Source organism: Drosophila busckii, unplaced genomic scaffold, assembly GCF_011750605.1.
Source record: "Drosophila busckii strain San Diego stock center, stock number 13000-0081.31 unplaced genomic scaffold, ASM1175060v1 hic_scaffold_35, whole genome shotgun sequence".
Lineage (NCBI taxonomy): Eukaryota > Metazoa > Arthropoda > Insecta > Diptera > Drosophilidae > Drosophila > Drosophila busckii.
Window position 1 is genome coordinate 137,287 of NW_022872745.1, and position 19,929 is coordinate 157,215.

A 19,929-nucleotide genomic window follows, 5' to 3' on the forward strand; every position below is an offset into this window, starting at 1 on the left:
CTGTTAACATGGCTTTGATGTAAGTTGTAAAGGGTATTCATTGTCCCCTCTACTTAAGATAAGCTTTATTATATCTTTAGTTTATTTACATTTATTGCCAATGTGAACTGAAGGTTTTTTTTATATCAGGTGTTAAGAAACAACAAAGTTAATTTAATAAGCATTGGGCACAATTTTTCATATCAATATTGTATATTTGATATACAATGTGGTTAAGATTTCAAACTAACAACTCTTGTGTGTCAACATTATTTGTTCAACTTTTTATACACTTTGACATTTATTATGCTAGCATTACTGATAAATGAAACATGTTGAAAATTAAGCATGAATAACTTAAGAATAATAAAAGTAAAGACTAAATTATTTTGTCTGCTGATTGTTTTATTGACTAACAGACGTTTTATTTTTAGTTTTTTTTGTTTCGTAACATTAATAAAAACTCAGTTTAAATTTAACAATTTATTGTTTGTTATATTTTATGAAAATTATGTACTACTTAATTTCCAAAAAATATATTGAACTAAAATGAAGTTGTGAAAATATGTGTTAGAGGGAAAAGCAGGCGTAAAAATAGTATGGACCGACGTCGTATATATATTGGTTATCTGAAAGACCATTGAGTCGATAGAGCTGTTCATCTACCTATCTGTATGAGCCTCAATCTCTCAGAAACTGTAGGAGCAGATTGCTTTAGTTTTTTTTTTAATTTCCTTCTACCCCCCTGCAAATCGAAAAACGCACTTGCTTCAAAGTACACACAAGTTTCCAACCAAAATTTCACCTCGAGATAAATGACCTCAGAAATATTTATAATTTAATAATTTTCAAATAGAGAGCATAGAGTATAGCAGGCTCGACACGTGCTGTAATGCATAAGCTATTAAGGGTGTGTGCGTATGTAAGTGCGTACGTGTATTTGCCAGCGTTGGCCTAGTCAAAGTATATCATAAAGTGGGATGTGCCCAACTTTAATGCATTCTTATTTAAGAGTAAATTGCATAAAAGTTATATAAAAATTATTATTTCTGTCAACATTTTACAATTATGTACAATGGTTGTATGTATATATAATTTTCAAAAAAATGTTATTGTAGCTCTTATCTACCTGTTTTGCAACTATTTACAGTGTCAACAACAAAGCTTAAAAACTAAATAATAATCCATGTTATACGATGTGCTAGTAATTGCTTTTTTACAATTTTCTCTCGCTTTTGCTAGCTTCAATTGTTGCCTGCATCTAACTTACATATATACATATATATATATATATATATATATATATATATGTTTTATGTTATATATAATTTGTATATGGTTTGCGTCTATTTCATGCGATTTATGACCAAATCAGCAACAATCTGCAGACCCTTCTGATAAGGTGACTCCGTCAGCTCTTGTGCTAATCGTATGGCTTCGTTGCAATGCTTCTTTGCCAGAAAGCGGGTTTGCTCCAATCCATGAGACTTGTGTACCAGTTCAAATGCCCGCTCCACATCACCAGGCTCACTGAAGCGACGCATAACCATGGGATTCAGCTCAGGGTACTGCAAAGGCATATAAAATGTAATAATGTTATTTACAAAAAGAAAATGATATTAATTATTTAGCTGACTAACTGATAAACTTGTCTTAATAAACAAAGCAAGCAATACACGCGCCATTTAAATGCGCATCACATAATAAAATTCTATGCGATTTTAATACGAAGTTGAAAGCGCCGAGCAAATGCATTTCATGGTACTCGATGCATCCACATTCACCCACCAGTGACAAGGCATGATATCATCATCGACATTACGAACGTCATCAACATAGAGGGAAATGCACTTAGTTATCAATGCAAACACCAATCTATTCAGAGACAGACCTTTATTTACTTTTTTACGAGCAACTCATCACAGGTCTCGGCTATTTGATGTATTTTAATATCCGCATGTTGTCATAGTAATGAGGAAGTCAAGTGTGGCTCACCTTTTCGCATGCAAAGAGTACAGGCGCTGTGGCTAGGCCCAGTTTTAAGTCCGCTGCAGTTGGTTTGCCCATTTGCTCTGTGGACGAGACAAAGTCTAGCATATCATCCACCAGTTGAAAGGCTAGGCCAATATTACGTCCATATTGGAAGGCCACCTCGGCCAAATTATCATCGGCCTGCGCGATGACGGCGGTCTGCAATAAAATTATACAAATATGTTATTTTCAAAGTCAATTGCTGGCCAATCAACTTTTCGAATGGGCACAATGACAATCGCACATGCGTGCAATTCAATGGGCAATTTAACAATAGTATTGCAATACAGCATTAAACATGGAACGCCGCAGTTGCAACTAAATTTTAATGCTCAGTTGAGTCTGTAGTACCTACCGCTTTTAATGCATTGGCAATTAGCGAAGCTGTCTTCCTGTACGTCTTGGTCAAATAATGTGCAAATCGCTCGTTCTCAGTTTCTCTTGAGCCGAGTTGCATAAACTCGCCCTGAACCAAATCCGTCAAGATCTGCAGAGAAAATAAATTGCGTCAATTTTAAATTAAGTCAACGTGGTGTATATGTAATTAAGAACAGGTGGTAAAACGTTACAACTTTTCTGACGCTTGCTGTTAACATAGAAAAACTTAATAATAATAATTTTTTAGTATTTCCTTTTAACCCAATATAAAATTGAAAGACTTATAAGAGGATGTTCCACTGTGTGGGTGTGTAATTGTGTCTTCCGTATGGATACCTATAATAATACGATTGGTAAATAAATGGTCCAAATTTATAGGGCAAATATTGGTTCATCGCGGGCTGAGCTTTAACAGGCATTACTTTACTCAAATATTCACAAATTACGAGATAAAAAGTAAATTTACAAGAGTCATTTTGTGAATTTTGCAATCATGAAAACTTAAAATATTCAATGGTACACTTAGTCTATAAGGGCTATGAATCACTAGTGAAATTAAATTTAGCTGAATAAATTTCGGCGCTGAAATTTCAACATTTTCAAACTTGGTTTTTAAAGGTTGTCACCTTCCTAGATTAAAATTACACAAAATATTGTTTAGTTTTTTAAGTTTACCATTGTAAAATAATATGTTTTTCATTTTCTCATTTAAAGTTACTCGCTAAGTCTAAAAATGCGGATCGCCTATGAGATAGGACTAGGTGTTAGCTCCGGACAACAGCAGACTTAGCGCTGATTCGTTCAGTGCAAACTTGGATTAGATTATATAAATTTAAATTTAAAACACTGCCATAGTTGAAACAAAAATTAGACATCTTCTTGTGATTGAGTTTTTAAAATGAAGTTCAAATTAATAATAGCCTGATATCTAGAAATTCATATTTAATACGTCCTTTAGCAGAATGTAGTTATTAAACAGCTCCAGCAATGCGCGTAATATATGTTTGCTTGCCCTTCGCTTTGTTTGCTTTATGCTCAATTCGATATAAGCATATTCATTCACTCCTTCATTCGCATTGACGAATTCACAGGCGCTCGTCAAATTGTTGGGCAAATAGAAACGACCGAGAGAGTTGTTGTAGTAGTGTTTTGCCATCGATACTGCTTATGTGCATATGTATATATGTATATATACTTCATGTATACTTGGTGGGGCGCTTTATATACTGGAAAAATTTTGTATTAGGTAACGTATGCCACTTGTCGCTCGTGGCTTAAATTAGTGGCAGCGAAGGAGTCCAAGTGGAGCGTCCCCCAAGCCCCACAAAACAGAGTCCGATACGGTTATAAGTATATTTTTGGCTTCGAGTTTTGCCTACTTTGATTGTTTTTTAATTTTTGTTCACCTAGAAGTAAATACTTTGTGCTGGCTGGCTCTCAATATTAATTGACACAGCTACAGCCTCATTAAAAACTACAAATTGCAATTAACCAAGGACTAGGGTCATATAACGTCAAATCAGGTCGACTGCTTAATTAAAATTTGATGCTGTCATTGTAAATAACAAAAATTACAGAGGGTCTTATAAGTTCGTCACATGAACTTTATGCGTAACAGGCAAATGGAGTCTTGGTGCACTCCAGAAAGTATATATTCTTAATCAGGTAATCATTAGGACGAACTTAATCGATATAGACATGTGTCTATTAGTCTGTTTGTCTATAAGTCTGCCTATAGGAGATTTACGTACGTCCGTCTGTATCCTAAAACAATCCAGTTCATATTAGAATTTAGCAGGCACTGCTTTTAATATATCAGCTGCAATTTCATATATGCTACGCTAACAATCTTGTCTCGATCGGATAAGAAACACAGAACTTATTAAATCTACCGGCAGACGATCAATTTTAAAGTGTCACATTTTAATGGCATTCACACTATTCGCCGCAGCGTGTTCAACCAAAATAGTATAACTTTAAGTGCTTATACATGCATATGTACGCAATTATATTTCCATCGCTCACCATCGCTTTTTGAACGAAGCTTATAAAGTTTTCTGACGACTTATTAACAAAAAGAGATAGTCTGACGACAGCTTTCAAAAAACAGTTTCTGATGGAATAGGGGGAAACAAGTTTTTTTGCAGTTGTTGAATCTTGGAACTTGTTCTTAACATTTTTTTTTGTCGAATACTTTGTGTTGGATGTTCTAAAGTGACTGCATCGATACTAACTCACGCCGAACTCTTGTTTTTATACACTTTGACATTTTTATAAAAAATGGAAAAGAAAATTATGAAGCTGTCTATATATGTATGTACATATGAATGCAGGTATGTACGTATGTGGCAGACCCTTAAAGTATATATATTCTTGATCTGCAAGACAAACTGAGCCATGTTCTTCTGTTCATCTGGATGTATTAGCAACTCTATCTCAGCAACTGTTAGATATTTCCTCTCCCCTCCCACGAAAATCGAAAACAAAACAATTTACGCCCACAATAATTATCGAAAAAATTTGCGATGCCGAAAATTTCAAAACCATCGGATAAATAACTTAGGCGTTATTCACACTTCAATTTTCAATATAGACAGCGGGGTTCGCTTCTTGAGGCATCATACGTGCCAAACATTTCGCCGACCCAGGCCGCTGCAGTGAAAGTCAAAGTGTATCAAAAAAAATTTCTGGACTTAATTTTGCATTCTTGGATTTTTTTTTTTTTTTAATACCTCAAGTGTTAATACAACTTCATCGGGTCTCGTAATGTCGGCTACGCCAGACATTTTTTATCATTGATGGTGAGTTGTCGACAAGTGTTAAAAGTTTGACAATTGTTTGATTATTTCGGCCAAATGCGTTGCGTTCTCGTTGGTATTCTTTGTTTGGCGAAATAATAAACCGAAACATGCGTATGATGTCACAACAGATTTTTACGAATATAGCAAGATATACATAGCTTGATTATGTATGGACTGCTGATAAGTTGACCAGTGGGCAACGCTTACCTTCTAGTTACACCCACTATTATAAACACGCCATATAACACATACATATTATACATATGTATGTAAATTGACTTAAATTCTCGTTTAGTGCGGACGTTCTATTGATATTTTAATGCTATCAGTCAGACAGGCACGTGGCTTGCATGATAATCAAGCGAATCAGCGTCATTGTAGATGAAAAGAAAATGTGAAACAGTTGAATATAAGGCAGAGTTAAACGTTGCCTCTGGAACTTACAAAACTGTAAAATAAAACCCATAATGTTAGCTAAAAAAAATCATAAGCATATGCATGTATGTATATATACATAGTGCTATTTGAATATTACCAGTTTCTATCCGAGAAAGATTTGCATATCTTCAAACATAAAATTAAAACTAATTTTTGCATTGAAATTATTTCAGTGATTTATTTGTTTATTTTGACTCTGGACTATGCTGTCATGCCGGTTTCATTAAACTTAAATCTTAAGTTAATAGAAACCTAAAGGAAGGTTGTGCGATTATCTAAGCGAGCCACTTAATATACAAACAGTTTTATATACCATATGTACATATATTATGTATTTTTGGCACACCTATGCATATATTTGCCAACAAATCAGACACTCTGCCTCCAGTATATTATCGTTTTAAAGCATTTGCAAATACAATAAAACATTTCAGAGACTGCCGTGGACATTAACACTTGAGTTTACATATGTTGTGTAATTTAAAATTACTTAGAATATAGAAGCCAATTCACACGGGAATTTGTTATAAACAAATATCCCAATTAGTGTTAATTAATGACCATTGGAGTAAATCCTTCTATTTACAGCAGAAAAGTGAAGGGAGACATTCATGAAGCTCGTAATTGGTTGCCCTTCAACTTTACCTTTGCCTTGGGCAATCCCAGGGTTGCAGGAAGTAAAACTGACTTGACTCGTCTTGCCAATTCGTGTCCCTTAATCGAACGGGTTTTCCATTGGACAAAAACAATGTTGTCGCTTGTAACTTTTTTAATTAAAAACCGTTTATGATTCAACGCAGTGTGTTGCAAATCGCACGTGTGCAATTTAACACAGAATTTTAAAATCCAACTAATCTGGGATTTTTTTTTATTGTATAAGCTAGGCAAACAATCAGCACTAGGCACTTGTAGTGTTTACTAAGCCTTTAAAATAATTTTGATCTGCAACTTAGCTTAGAGCAAATTTCTTTGTTTGGTTAAGCGTGGTTTTAGCCTACTTAACAGCAGCCAAATATTATATATAATATTATCAATAGTATTGTATATGAAATAACATCCTTAATGATTTTGCATGCATAAGGAGTATGGATATACATATAATATATATATATATATATATATATATATATATATATATATACGTGATATAGTTATATCAGTCACTGATAGCTACCGTTATCGATGCTTAACATATAGGGAGTGCTACAGATATATCCACAGACTTCAGCCCAAACTGATTTCCAACCAAATGCATAACAAAAATGTCTAAAATTGTATTTTGTATTATTTTTATAAAATTCTCTAATAACTTTTGTTTATATTTCATAAAACGGAAAATAACGACTCACAAAGTCAATGTTGACAATAGACAATTAACACAATATATTTTTTTGTTTATTTGTTGCGATTCTTTAGTCAAATTGTTTAAAAAAGTCTTGCGGCTGCTTCCTTTTTAATATGTAAGAGTTCCTTAATTTAGTAAATAAGGTCAATAAAGTTATGTAAAAGATTCAGTTAAATCGTTTTGCAAATAAATGTATTTAATTCTCACCTGGCTCAATACGATCGTCACATCATCGCTGCGCAGACGCGCTATCATAATCGAGGCAATCGATAAGATGTAGTCACCAGCCATTGTGACCTGTTGCAAATGCAAAAAATGTGTTCGCTAAATTAGTTTACACCTATAACTTTCGACACGAATATAAATAAAGATACACTGCCATATATGCGAACATAAACCTTACATTTTTAAATTTGTTTTAATCAATAATTATATCATCTTCGTCATTTTCTTTCAAACTATGTTTGACTTTTTTGATATCTTATGCCGGATGAAATTGGCTTGGAGTACTTGTTTTCATAAAACTTTAATATAAAGACGATTTGTATGATACCATACGCATATTAATATTATTAGATTCCATTGTCGCCAACAAAGTACTTTTGTCGCTTACGTTTCAATTAACTGGCTAATATCTCCTTAAATATTTACACTTACTATCTAATATTTTGGGTGCATATGCGATATATTTCCATAAAAAAACAAAATTTCGGAAAATGGCACATACGTTATTGTCGCAAAAAGGGCTCGATATAATGTTTTTAAAACTGAGCTTCCGATTTTTGATGCATTTTCATGAAATGTGTCTTATTTGCAAAACAATTAAAAATTATTAACAATTATTTGTGAATGCCTTGAATATCGGCAGTCTGAAATATCATGATAATATTATATTATTTATATATATTATATTATTTATATATTATTTACTAAGGTGAACATTTTATTCCAAATAGCTTTATGAAAGAAAATTATATTATAAGCTTTATCAATGACAGGTTTTTACTAATAACTTTCAAAGTAAACCAGATTTCTTCAATCGGGTTCTTCATAGATCAGAAATTTATTTTGTATTAAAATTATTGATTTTTTGGGCATTTAAACTAATATTTTTTTTTATGCGTGAAGATGAAGGTCAATTGTTGTTTTGCTTCAAAATGTCATAGTAAATTCATTTTATAAGTCTGTAAATACATACTGATATACATTTTTGAAATTAGCACGAAACTATTTATGAGCGCAAGAATTGTATATAAAAAAAATATTCCACTTGGTAAAAACTACTATTTACGTTAAAAAAAATTAAATAAATCTTTATGACAAAATACTTATGCCGCGGGACTTATAGCTTTTTGAATTTACTATGGAAAAATATCATATAATCCTGACTTTATCCATAAATCTTTAAAAGCTTATAGATTGAGCCATAATTAATTTGGAACTTTTAATTGAAGAAATAAAAAGATGCATAGAAAAAATTGTATGACAAGACATATACCGACTAGTGTATAAGACCGCTTTTGGGGATTACTTTCGAACATATTTAGTAAAAAAAAAAAGGGTGGCCGATTTTAAAAAGCAATAATTGACAAGTCTTCCAACACAATCCAAAACACTCTAGAAAATGTTGACGAGTTATTTCAAGGCGTAGAGGCTAAACCTATTAATCGGCAAATGTAATTTTTTATTCTGACATATGTATAAATTAGTTTTTTCACTGTGTATATAGTAAGGGATTTCCTGTAAAAAAATATAATATTTAAACGGTAGTTTTCTTTATGTTTACGAATCATATTAAAAAAAAATAAAGTGAAGTGAAAATCCGATTTTAGCTGAGGATGGAGACGATATCAAAAATATTTAAAATGTGCTTTAGTTTCAGCAAAACTAAAATCAATATATCCCTATATAATATGGGTGCATGGCATAACGCCCAGTGTCATAGCGCCCACGGGCGCAATGACACTTTTCAATGTGACACAACGCCCGCGGGCGCTACGACACAATTTTTTGTGCCCGTGGGCGCTATGACACTGGGCGTTATGACATACACCCAAATAATATATTGGTTCCAGAAACACTAAAATCATTATAAACCTATTTAATATTGATCTTCCGGATTTTGGTTTGCTTCAGTTGATATATATGACTTAAACAATGAACTCCCTGCTCTCAATTACCTTTTTGTGATTCCAGAGTGCATTCACACTTGGCTTGCCACGCCGAAAGTCCGACTGATCGATAACATCGTCGTGCACCAAACTGGCCGAGTGCACCATCTCGGAGAACAGGGCGATCTGACGTTGTTTGTGTACTAATTGGCTGTCAAGGCGATATTCGATGAGCGATTAACGATAAATGTAAGCTTTCATCAGTATATTGTATGTTGTTATAATTTGGCTTCAATTGTTATTCATAGATGCCAAAAGCGAATGCGCACAATTCGCAGAAGCACGCTAATCATAACAACACTACACTACACAACAAAATATAAAAAGTGTGCCACTACGTGATACTCACTGCGACTCGTTGTTCAGATGATAGTTTAACGCCTTGGCCATCAGCATGGTCACCATGGGACGTAATGCCTTGCCCTGCCCATCAAAGTAATAGCACGCAATTGTGTCCAGTTCTGGCTGTGACGTTCCCGATTGAAGCAGCTGCAAGCGAACCCAAAACAAAATGTGTCTCTTACTTAGGGCATAATTAAATAAGTTCATATAGCATGGAAAACTTAAATACGAAATAAATTTTTTACAGACTAGAAAGACCCAGTGATACATGATGAAAAAAACTGTACTGCTAAAAATAGTCAAGTTAGTTTTAAAGACTAAATAATAGGCTTTAAATATCGCAATATTTTGCTGTACTTACGTCTCTGACATCGTCATAGAAATACTTGAGCTCATCGTCAAGTATTATATATGGATCAATCTGTATTTCTCTGACGGGTCCAGCTGGTTGTTGTGTGTGCACCGAGCTATGCTTCCGGACATTTATCTTACTATGTGTGTAACGCGAATTCTGTCTGCAGCTATGTGGGCTTTGCTGCAAACGTAAAACATAATCATAAGAATATAGTGGCATTAAATGCTGCAATTAATAGTAAGTGTGAAAATTACAAGAGCAAACAAGTGCTTAAATACACTATCATAATGGCCAGCAGATCGACACAAGTGCATAAAATAAAAGCAACGCTTTTGAGTCACTTAACAACTTTCAATTGCTGGCAACAACGAGTTTCTGTCTGCTCCCCAAGCAACAAGTGGCAGGCAGCAATCGCAACTCTATTTTTCTTGAGCAGTGCGTAGTAATAATGTATATATACATACATACATATGTGTGACTTTAAAAGGCGTGAGCAAGATTAATAACTGGAAAATTGCTGCCGCAATTCGTTAACAATTTCAAATTATTATTTTGAGAACGCGTTGCGACTCTTGACCTTGGCACGCCCATAACTCCTTCTTTTGCTACAATCAAATTATTTTTTGGGTGGAAATGCAAGAAATGGTGTAAACTAACAATGAGGGACTGAATTTGATATCAGCAAAACAAAGCAGAGTAACTTAAAGAGGTTATTGTATTTTATTTCACTATCAATAGATAAACGTTCAATCATTTTATTTTGTTCACTGCCTTTGTTAATTGTAATGCAGCAACAGCTTATGCAACAGTTTAGCTATTTGACATCTGTATACGACTTACACATGCCTATGTGTGCGTGTGTGCACGCGGGCTTCTTCTGGTTGTCAGTCTGTCAATAAAACTTGTGGGCATGTAAACACGATACATGTAAATTTTATGTTGCCAACTGTCAACAGAGAATTCCAAAGCAGCCAAAGTTAAGGATGCTGCCGAACGGAGGCAAACACTTTTACGGCCGTAGTCAATTCAAAAATAGCTGCAAATATTTGTGTTGAGTTATGTGATGTGATTCGATGAGATGCGATGCGCTGCAATGTGATGTTAGGCGATGATGTCTGATCAAGCAGGGCGTGTCTATTATATATTGATACATAAAACTGTTGACCCAATTGCAAGCAGCTCCTGGCGAAACAATCATGTGTACAATCAACCGTCAATAACGCTAAATGCCCTTAAGCAACAATCTCCTCACGGGCTTAACAACGCTGAGTAAGATCATCATCACTCTGCAGCGCATGTGTGGACCAGCACGACCCCCTAACTGGCATGCAGCTAGTAGCTTTTCATTGATATTATGCGTAATACCAAAGAGTATTCTTTGGTAATACTAAATTAGCAATATCAAATAAAAGCATTTAAAAAAAAAACCATAAATAAATAAAAAATTGTTGACCATCGCTCGCCTTTGTGGTCATTCATAAGATCTTGCTCACTTCGGAGCTTGTAATGACCCAGTTTCATTTTAAATAAATAAAAATATACGCACACAAACCCACGTACGTATATGTATATGGCGTTTGTACACGTCCATACATTCATATGTATGTGTCATACTTGATTAACAAGACTTGGCGTCTTTGACGTAGAAAGTGACAGCCAAAAGTTTTGTGTATTACAAAATCATCATTTAAAAAAAAAAAGGCCAATTAAATTCAGCTCGTGAAAAACTTTCATTTTCAATATGTGTGTTAAATTAAAATTAGTATGAGAAAAAAAATAACAACAACGAAGCAACCGAAAGCAAACATTTTTTTTCTTCGTTGTCAGTCTTTTGTTTGCCTAAACGCAACGTGCAAAAATTCAATTAATTGCGTCTACTTTTATACGTTTGCAAAATACGTTGAATGATTTTTAAATATGTATGTATAAAGCTTTAACTTAATGGCCCAAGCAGCCAAAGTCAAGCATTTGACCAACAGTCGCGATCCGCGTGGTTTGTCTTCAACTTTAATGTAGTTTATTCTGTATGGCTATAAATTTTTATATTCGAATCTTTGTGTGGGGAAGCAAAGCATTCGTTGCACTTGGCTGCTGCTGCTTCTAATGATGATTGGCAAGCATTGTGTCAAAAAAAAAAAAAACAAATTTAAAAGCTTTTTTCAAGTGAGGGAGAAATCAAATTATTTTATTTATTTTAAGTTGAGCTTAGTTAACTTTTCGATTATTCACTTTCAAAATGATAAAAAAAAAAAAAAAGTTGGTATGTTTTTAAAAAATGTACAAGAAATTGTTGCCGTAAATATTTGCACACACCCAAGCGTACATAGTTCAAATGTGAATTCCAGCGAACAGTACTACAAGCAACTAACAGTTGTAGACAAATATAAACAACAAATAAAAATAAAATAAATAAATAATAAAAATAAAATGAAAACAAAATGATAATAATTGCAAGCGCTTGTTTCCGCCGCCGACTGGTAATTGATTAATTTTAATTAAACGTGCGTTAGATTGCAAGTTTGACGAACGTTTACGATACATTCTATTCGTTATTGATTGCATTTTTAAAATTGATTAAGTTTGTTTATTATTTAAAGCATTTTTGCATACCAAAGTTGCAAGGAAAGCAACAACATCGGCGAAAATTCTCAATTGTCATTGCCTCATGACAATATTTTCTGTTAAAGTTTATGTTAGCATTGCCTTGGAGAACTAACTGCACATTAATCGATTGGCAACAGCTTAGAGAGCCATTCAGAGAAGTAATTTAGTCTGCAGTGAGTTATACTTGCATGGATATGCATGGAGAAACTTATAGAGCATTTTAGAGTTGAAGGTCGGTTGAAAAAAAAAAAATTAAAATCACTTTGGCCTAAGAAATGACATTGCGCTTAAAAAGAAATAGGAAAGCTACAAAATTATCGGAAAGGGAATACAAAGTCAAAGACCCACACACACAGTGTACAGTAGTATTCAACCCCGCGATGCTTTGAACTTTCCCTTTTTTTGTCGTCATCGGCATTGTGAACGTTGCTGACATAATCAAAATGCTGTTTGAGTTGTGCAGCCGGCGTGGCAAGACATCGACATCGACGCCCTACCCGACCACTAAATGTCATTTTCTATCTCTCTTTTACCTGTGCTCTTCAAGACTATTTGCGAACAGCAGATGCTTGGGTGTTAACATATTCGGCGACAGCGCACGCATTACAAATGCTAAGCACTGAGCTCAGTGTGTTAGTGTTGAACGTTGAGTGTGTAATGAGTGTGTCCCATGCGTATTTGCAACTATTGGTCTTAACTGTATATAAATAGCCATCGACATGATCGGCAAGCAAGGCACTAAGATTACTTCTTTATCCGTAGTCGTAACACATTGCATATAGACTCTATTCAAGTTGCTTGCTTGTGGCTGCTGTGCTGCAATAAAGTCACTGTTTCATTCCCACTGAAAATGGTTTCCTCCTGTAAGTACTTAGTAGACATCACATCAGATAGATCAGCGACATCTTACGTTAATATGCGCATACTTTTGTCAAAGGCCGTTCCAACCAGTTTGAAGTTATAAAGCTTCGAGTCAATAATTGATATAGTTTGAGCCTAGATATTACAATTCACTGCTTCTACTAGAATTACTACTGTTCTGCCAAATTTATAATTTCCTTTTTGCTTTACTAATTTTTTTGACTGTATTACAGTAGTAAAGCAAAAGGGAAATTTGGCATTTGGTGCTTCTGCATCTCACTTGTATTCAAAAATCCACGTTTCTTTTAAATCTATAAACTGGATACTTATGTAATGTGTTTAAAATATCGTGGGCTGGAAAATACCTGCATTTCCGAGTCTGAACTGTTCGCCAAAGTTTCGTGCACACGCGAAACAAGTTAAAATTCAAGTTTATCCAGCATTGCATTGTCGAAAAATCAGTGTTGAAACCAAATGACAAACGGTAAACTCCGAAAAAAATTTGGTGCGTGCCACAAATAAGTTCACCTTGTTGCTGCTGCTGATGCTGTTGTTGTTGATGTTGCTATTGATGCTGTTGTATGGACCGGAAATCAATGCATAATGTTGAAATGCCATTCATCAATTCATGGCAAACGATAAATTCAAATGAAGTGAAATCATTTAATTAAATTGCGCCAATCGAAGTGAAAAGTATGAACAACAGAAGCTAATTCAAATTTAAATTCAAAATGTGCCTAATTAAAGGGCCTCGGAATGTTGATCAAACAAAACGCGACGATTTGAAATTTCTGCCCTCCTCAGGGCCGTGCAAGGCTAGAGGTCCAATAATAAAAATAATAATAACAACAACAACAGAATGTGGCAACCAGCTGACTAATTTTGTTGTTGTCATTTAACACATCGTTTTTTCATTTATAAAGCATCAATGGTTAAACAAAACTGAAAACGAGCGCTGACCGACATTGATGGAATGTGGGCCGACAGCTGGTATCGGCCCACGGGACAGCCTCCAAATCAAATGGTATGTATGGCATGTAAGGTATGTGAGGGGTCTGGGAACCAAGCTGTTATGCAATCAAAAGAAAAAGAAACAACCTGCAAGGCAATATGCCTGTTCGGCATATTCGTTGTGTTAGTGTTGGTGAAGGCGTCGCATCTTTGGCTTTCAAATTGAAATTCGAAAATATGGCCCAAAGGCGTAAGAGAAGCAACGCCGAAATCATTAACAGTTAACTGTTATGTTGCTGGCCGCCAATCAATGAAGTCCGGAACTCCAAAACCAGTTTAGGACAACAACAACGGCAAACAAAACAAACGCATGCGTCTTTCGAATTAGGTCAGCAAGTACAAGTCAAAGAAATGAAGCAAACCAACAGCCAACCAAAAAAAAAAAAATAAATAAATAAAACAGAAACTGAAAGCCCAATACAAGCCCAAAGCAGACAAGCAACAACTGCAAACAGCGAAAAAATAAAAAACAGGTGTAAGCCCGTTGAATGAAAGTCTTGAGCATATTTGGGAACGGCTTTCAACTGGATTGGAACAACATGTGGCCCTCAGAATGCAGCACGTGAGTAATTTACTTTAAATAATAATTTTTATTGAGTTTGCAGAACATTTACAAAGGACAGAGTATCTACATTCTATAAACACATGCATATGTAGGTATACCCCTTCACGGATGGGCATGAGGTGAAGATAATTTGCTCTTCAATTTGCACTTTTGTTCGCCGTTTCGCAATCCCATTCGCTAGTGAAAGTGTCCAGCGCAGCAAGAAAAAAAAGAGTAAGCGAAAAATAAAATAAAAAATAGCAGCAACAACAACAACAACAATGCCGTCAAATTGAAGACACAGTAGCAAAGACAAAGATATATGATATGGCAATACTATTGTTGTCGCCTTAGCATTTAGACAAATTATCAAATGCTGTCATATGCACATACATACATATGTATAGTAAACATAACATATACTACTTACTATATACAAATTAAAAAACTTTGAATTTATCGCAATTAAATTTTTAAGCATTTAACAATGCATAAATCAACTTCTACAATAAATATTATAGTGCATTTAAATGTTTAGATGTTATTCTATTTAAACAGCCTAATAAAATATTTAAAATTATAAATTTATCAACAGACCAAAGGGCCAAAAACAATACCGTAAAATGAAAAACAGGTCTAAGCGCAAACAATTTGAATTAGTTTCACTTTTGCGTGTCCATAAATTGTGATAAAGCGCACAGCAACTAATTTAATAGGTCCCAATTCGAATCTATATTTAATAAGACCAAATACTCTTGACTCGGTGAGAGCGACCAACAAATTCATAGAAATTTTACGCGTCGGCAACGAAAGTGAAAATATGTAGATACATATGCATGTATATGTATGTATTTATAAAAGTTAAACTTTGGTTAAACTACTTAATTATAGCCGGATAAATATTTCAACGGTCATATAATTTGAAAAAAAAAGCACGTAATTCTCACTTATTTATATTGTTTGTTATAACTTGTTGATCATGATAACTAGCGAATAACAAAAGTCTAATGCAAGCCAATCAATTATTGCAGTCTGCACGTCTTTTGATCGTGTAGCGCATACTAAAGATACATTTATGCATGTATTTTATCATTTAAATAATTTTTGGCCAAAAGCAGCTACAATGATTAAGAAGAAAGTCCAATTCTGTTTTGCTTAAATGCTGCTGTTAATGTTGTGTTTCAGACTATTATTAATTGGCGAGTTGTTTTTTTTAGTTTTATTTTTTAGTGAGCCAGAGCTTCTGCGACGCTTTCTATTTGTACTTGACTATGATAGAGATATATGGGTACATACACATATAGTGTATGAGATTTACATATTTATATTTCTTTGGTTAGCCATTATACAAACTTCAAACAAACATACATAAATGATAATAAGTATGTATTAGTATATCAACGGTAGCTACATAAAAAATTTGTCGTCCATTTTATTTCATTTTTATACACTTTGACATTTTTGTGAAAAATGGCAAACGGTATTATGAAGTTGTGCAAATGTATGTAACAGGGAGAAGGAGGCGTGACAGACCCCACAAAGTATAAAAAAAAAAGAATTACACCCACATTATTAGGCAATTAAAAAATATTTAAGAATCTGAAATAAATCACAAATACGCTTAATAATGTTTTTAACCGATGTCGAAAATTTCAGAACGATCGGATAAATACCTTAGGAATTATCTACATTTGCATTTTTAATATATATAGCGGGGTGCGCTTGCTGACGCGCCATACAAACGTCACTGCCGACGCAGGCGGCGGCGTCGCTGCTGACGCTACAGCGAAAACGATTTGTGTGTATGTGTTTATGAGTGATGCGTGTATTTGCTGCGCTGATCTAGTCAAAGTGTATATAAAAGTTGGTTGCGCCCAACTTAGTGCGTCCACTTGTTGGTTATACTCTCTGTAGTTCAAAAAGTCAATTAAAATGAGTTTTAATGAGTTCTTGACCTTTTTACCCTTACCACTTGACCGATCAGCGACCCTTAGCAAACCTATAAATCTTAATATATATGCCACACATTAAAGTGTTGCAAACTATAGCGTATATCAAGACCTTGAAAAAGCGCAGTTAATAACGCATTTAAATTTAATCTTTTTGTTAATTCATATAGTTTTGAAAAAAATTGCCTTAAAGCAGCCTGAATTCAATGGGATTTGGTTTGTGTCCGTGCTCAGTGTAATTGCAATGCTAAAGCAATTAAAGCGCAAAACATCAAGTTCCCTCTACATCAGGGCCATTGGCAAGCGTCAAAAGCAACGTGCAATAAAACAATAAACGGAAAATAACAACTATTATGCGCTAATTGGTTAGTGTTAAGGCATTGATGCTTTCACAAATTCAAGGATAAGCTGCAACGATAAAAATACTATTGTTATTTGTAAACGACGTCGACGATCGAACCTTACATTCTCAACAATTAATTTGTAAGAACCTTTTATATATATATAATGTATTGTAGTATATTAACTTAAATATGTAGTATAATAGCTAATAGAACGAAATAAATATAAACAATGGCTCATTAGAATCTAAAATTATGACATGCCAGACATGCCAATCAGCTAATACTAATAATAAAAAAAAACAATAGAAAATCCCTATGCAAAACATGTTAAAAATTAAGATACAGATGAAGAAAACCAAAAGAAAATTTTACAAAGTACACTAGTGGGCATAAATATTTTGACGAAACTAAAGTTGAAGGTACTCACCAATTGAGCATTTTGTTATTGACATATTAGTATCAATGGAAAAGACTTCAAGATCCCTTTTGAATAATACAAAATTATCTTTTGTAAAATACAGGTTTTTGAAATTTCTTTCTAGGCATTCTTAAAAAATATTGGGATCAAAAAGTTGCCCCTATCTATATTAATAGTGAATGTTTTTTCAAAAATCTTATTGCTTATATTTTTTTATAATTTTTTGAAAATTATTATTTTGTATGAGAAGAAGGAAAAATTAGTCAATTCTCATACAAAATAATGATTTTCAAAAAATCATAAAAAATATAAGCAATAAGATTTTTGAAAAAAATTTCCGTAGTCACTAGGGGCAACTTTTTGCATCCCAATATTTTTTTAAATGTCTAGAAAAAATTTCAAAAACCTGTATTTTACAAAAGATACAATTTTTTAATGGGGACTTAATGGGTTATTATATCAAAATTATTGTGCCTCTGTACGCTACGAAATAAAAACTATTTTACCTTGCTTTACACAAACACCCCACAATCGCGCAAGCTACACACACACACGGACAGTATTAACATATAGGATAAAAATCGAAATAAAAAGTAACAGCAATAATGAATAAATAAATAAATGCATGAGTATGGAAGTTTCCGCCAATAATAATATTAATGCCAACAGTTTCAGCTGTATCGCCCACTGTAGCAAAAACAACACCAAGCAACGACAGTAATAATAATAACAACAATGTTGCTTTACAGCTGTTGTTGTTTTCTTGTGGGTTTCTTTAACGCTACTTGCACAAAAGCCAAAGACACCAGCAAAACCGCAGATGCAGTCGCAGTTGAAGCCACTGCCAACAATTTCACTTTCATTTTCTTTTGGTTTTGGCTTTGGCTTTGGCTTTGACAGCCATATATAAAGCAAACAAGGCAAAGGCAATAACTGCAACATCAAAAGCTAAAGTCACGCAAACGCATTAGCGGCAAACATTTTGCGCATGCGCAATTGCAATAGCCAATGCACTCTGGTTAAATGCCTGCACAACGGGTTCACCGCGAATATACACGGAAAACTTACTATTCACAATGGTCGCTCTTTTACGTTGACTTTAACTTTAATTTTGTTACGTTGATTGTTTTCATGTTGTTGCACTTACCGTCAAGCTAAGGTAATCCTGGGCGATGCTGAAGCTCAATCCATGAAAGCGACGTTGTTGAGCTTCCTGTGGCAGCTTCGCCTCCTTGACTCCTTGCACTGGAGCTATTATTCCCGCAAAGATGCTGCTCTGCCGTCTCAAACTATGATTCAGGAACAGTCGACAGATAAACTTGTGAGCTTGTTGACGACGCGTAGCGCACACGACTCGACCGGAAGTGCTCAAGCAGGCCATTTTATAGTATTATTTAGTTTATATTTAGTTTTGTTTAAGTGTTTAAATTTTTATTACAATTTATTATTGTTGTTAACAATTGGATGTGATTTCAGTTTACCCTCAGAGCTCTTTTAAGCCTGATGAGTTTGTTTATATTCAGAAAAATTTTTAAGTCTCGCAAACCGGCATTATTATTTTTATTATGCACAGGATTTTGCTTGGCTTGCTAAGGCGACAATACACACATTTAACAACAAGCGCGCGCGCCAAGATCAAACCTTAGTTTGTTTCAATAAAAGATTACTTGCACGCGAATTGATGAAGCAACAACGACGACAAGACGTAAAGCAGCAATTAGCTAATCGCAGAGCGCGCAGCTTGTGTCCGACTCCAGCAACTTTATCAAAGTGTTAAACGATATTACCACTGTCCGCGCAAGTAGCTCTATGCGTATGCGCAACCGACACTGTGGTGAGTTGTTGCTCGCGTGTTGGAATGCGAAATCCAGCCGAATACAAAAATATCCGAGAGCATGCAGTTTGAACTTGACGTTGCTGTTGGACTGAAAATTTTGAATACTGTTAAAAATTAGTCTGCTATTACTCTTATTTGCTATTATTATTCACTTGTTGCACAGCTTGGCATGTCCTGTACGTAGCCTTACCTGTGGATATTCTAATCTTCCTTGTCGGTCGCGACTTGTTAAAACAATTGTTGCATCGTTGGCAGTCCCAACACACCAACGTTTATCAAATCACTCTATTGATCCTCAAAAGTTAATCAATCGTTGTTGCTGTCTTGCAACTTGTGCGAATATTAATTTAATTTCAACCTAATATACGAATTTTTGTTTTGACGTAATAATGCGCAAACAGCTGTGCATGCCCAGGCAGTAAAAAAAATCCAGTGTTCACAATGCTTACAGCTGACCAAGATATCGTGTTATCGGATCGAAACCATGAAATCTCTGAATGAAAAATTTAAGAACAGACAGC

General features: G+C 34.4%; 1 protein-coding gene across 3 annotated transcripts; it reads right to left on the reverse strand.

Annotated features, from left to right (window-relative positions):
* Positions 1–1,284: 1,284 nt before the first annotated feature.
* On the reverse strand, positions 1,285–19,808 carry LOC108603914 (decaprenyl-diphosphate synthase subunit 1). Of its 3 annotated transcripts, none has more exons than XM_017993096.2 (9): positions 19,599–19,801; positions 18,719–19,496; positions 9,847–10,020; positions 9,493–9,632; positions 9,153–9,294; positions 7,180–7,269; positions 2,366–2,497; positions 1,975–2,169; positions 1,285–1,547 (listed from the first exon to the last, which is right to left on the reverse strand). In XM_017993096.2, the coding sequence occupies exons 2-9, from the start codon at positions 18,950–18,952 to the stop codon at positions 1,326–1,328; spliced, it is 1,329 nt and encodes a 442-aa protein (XP_017848585.1). In that variant the 5' UTR covers positions 18,953–19,496; positions 19,599–19,801; the 3' UTR covers positions 1,285–1,325. The 3 variants fall into 3 exon arrangements, with proteins under 3 accessions (XP_017848585.1, XP_017848586.1, XP_017848588.1); XM_017993097.2 differs by having other exon boundaries at positions 18,719–19,512; XM_017993099.2 differs by lacking the exons at positions 1,285–1,547; positions 1,975–2,169; positions 2,366–2,497 and adding an exon at positions 6,992–7,097 and having other exon boundaries at positions 19,599–19,808.
* Between the last annotated feature and the right edge of the window lie 121 nt (positions 19,809–19,929).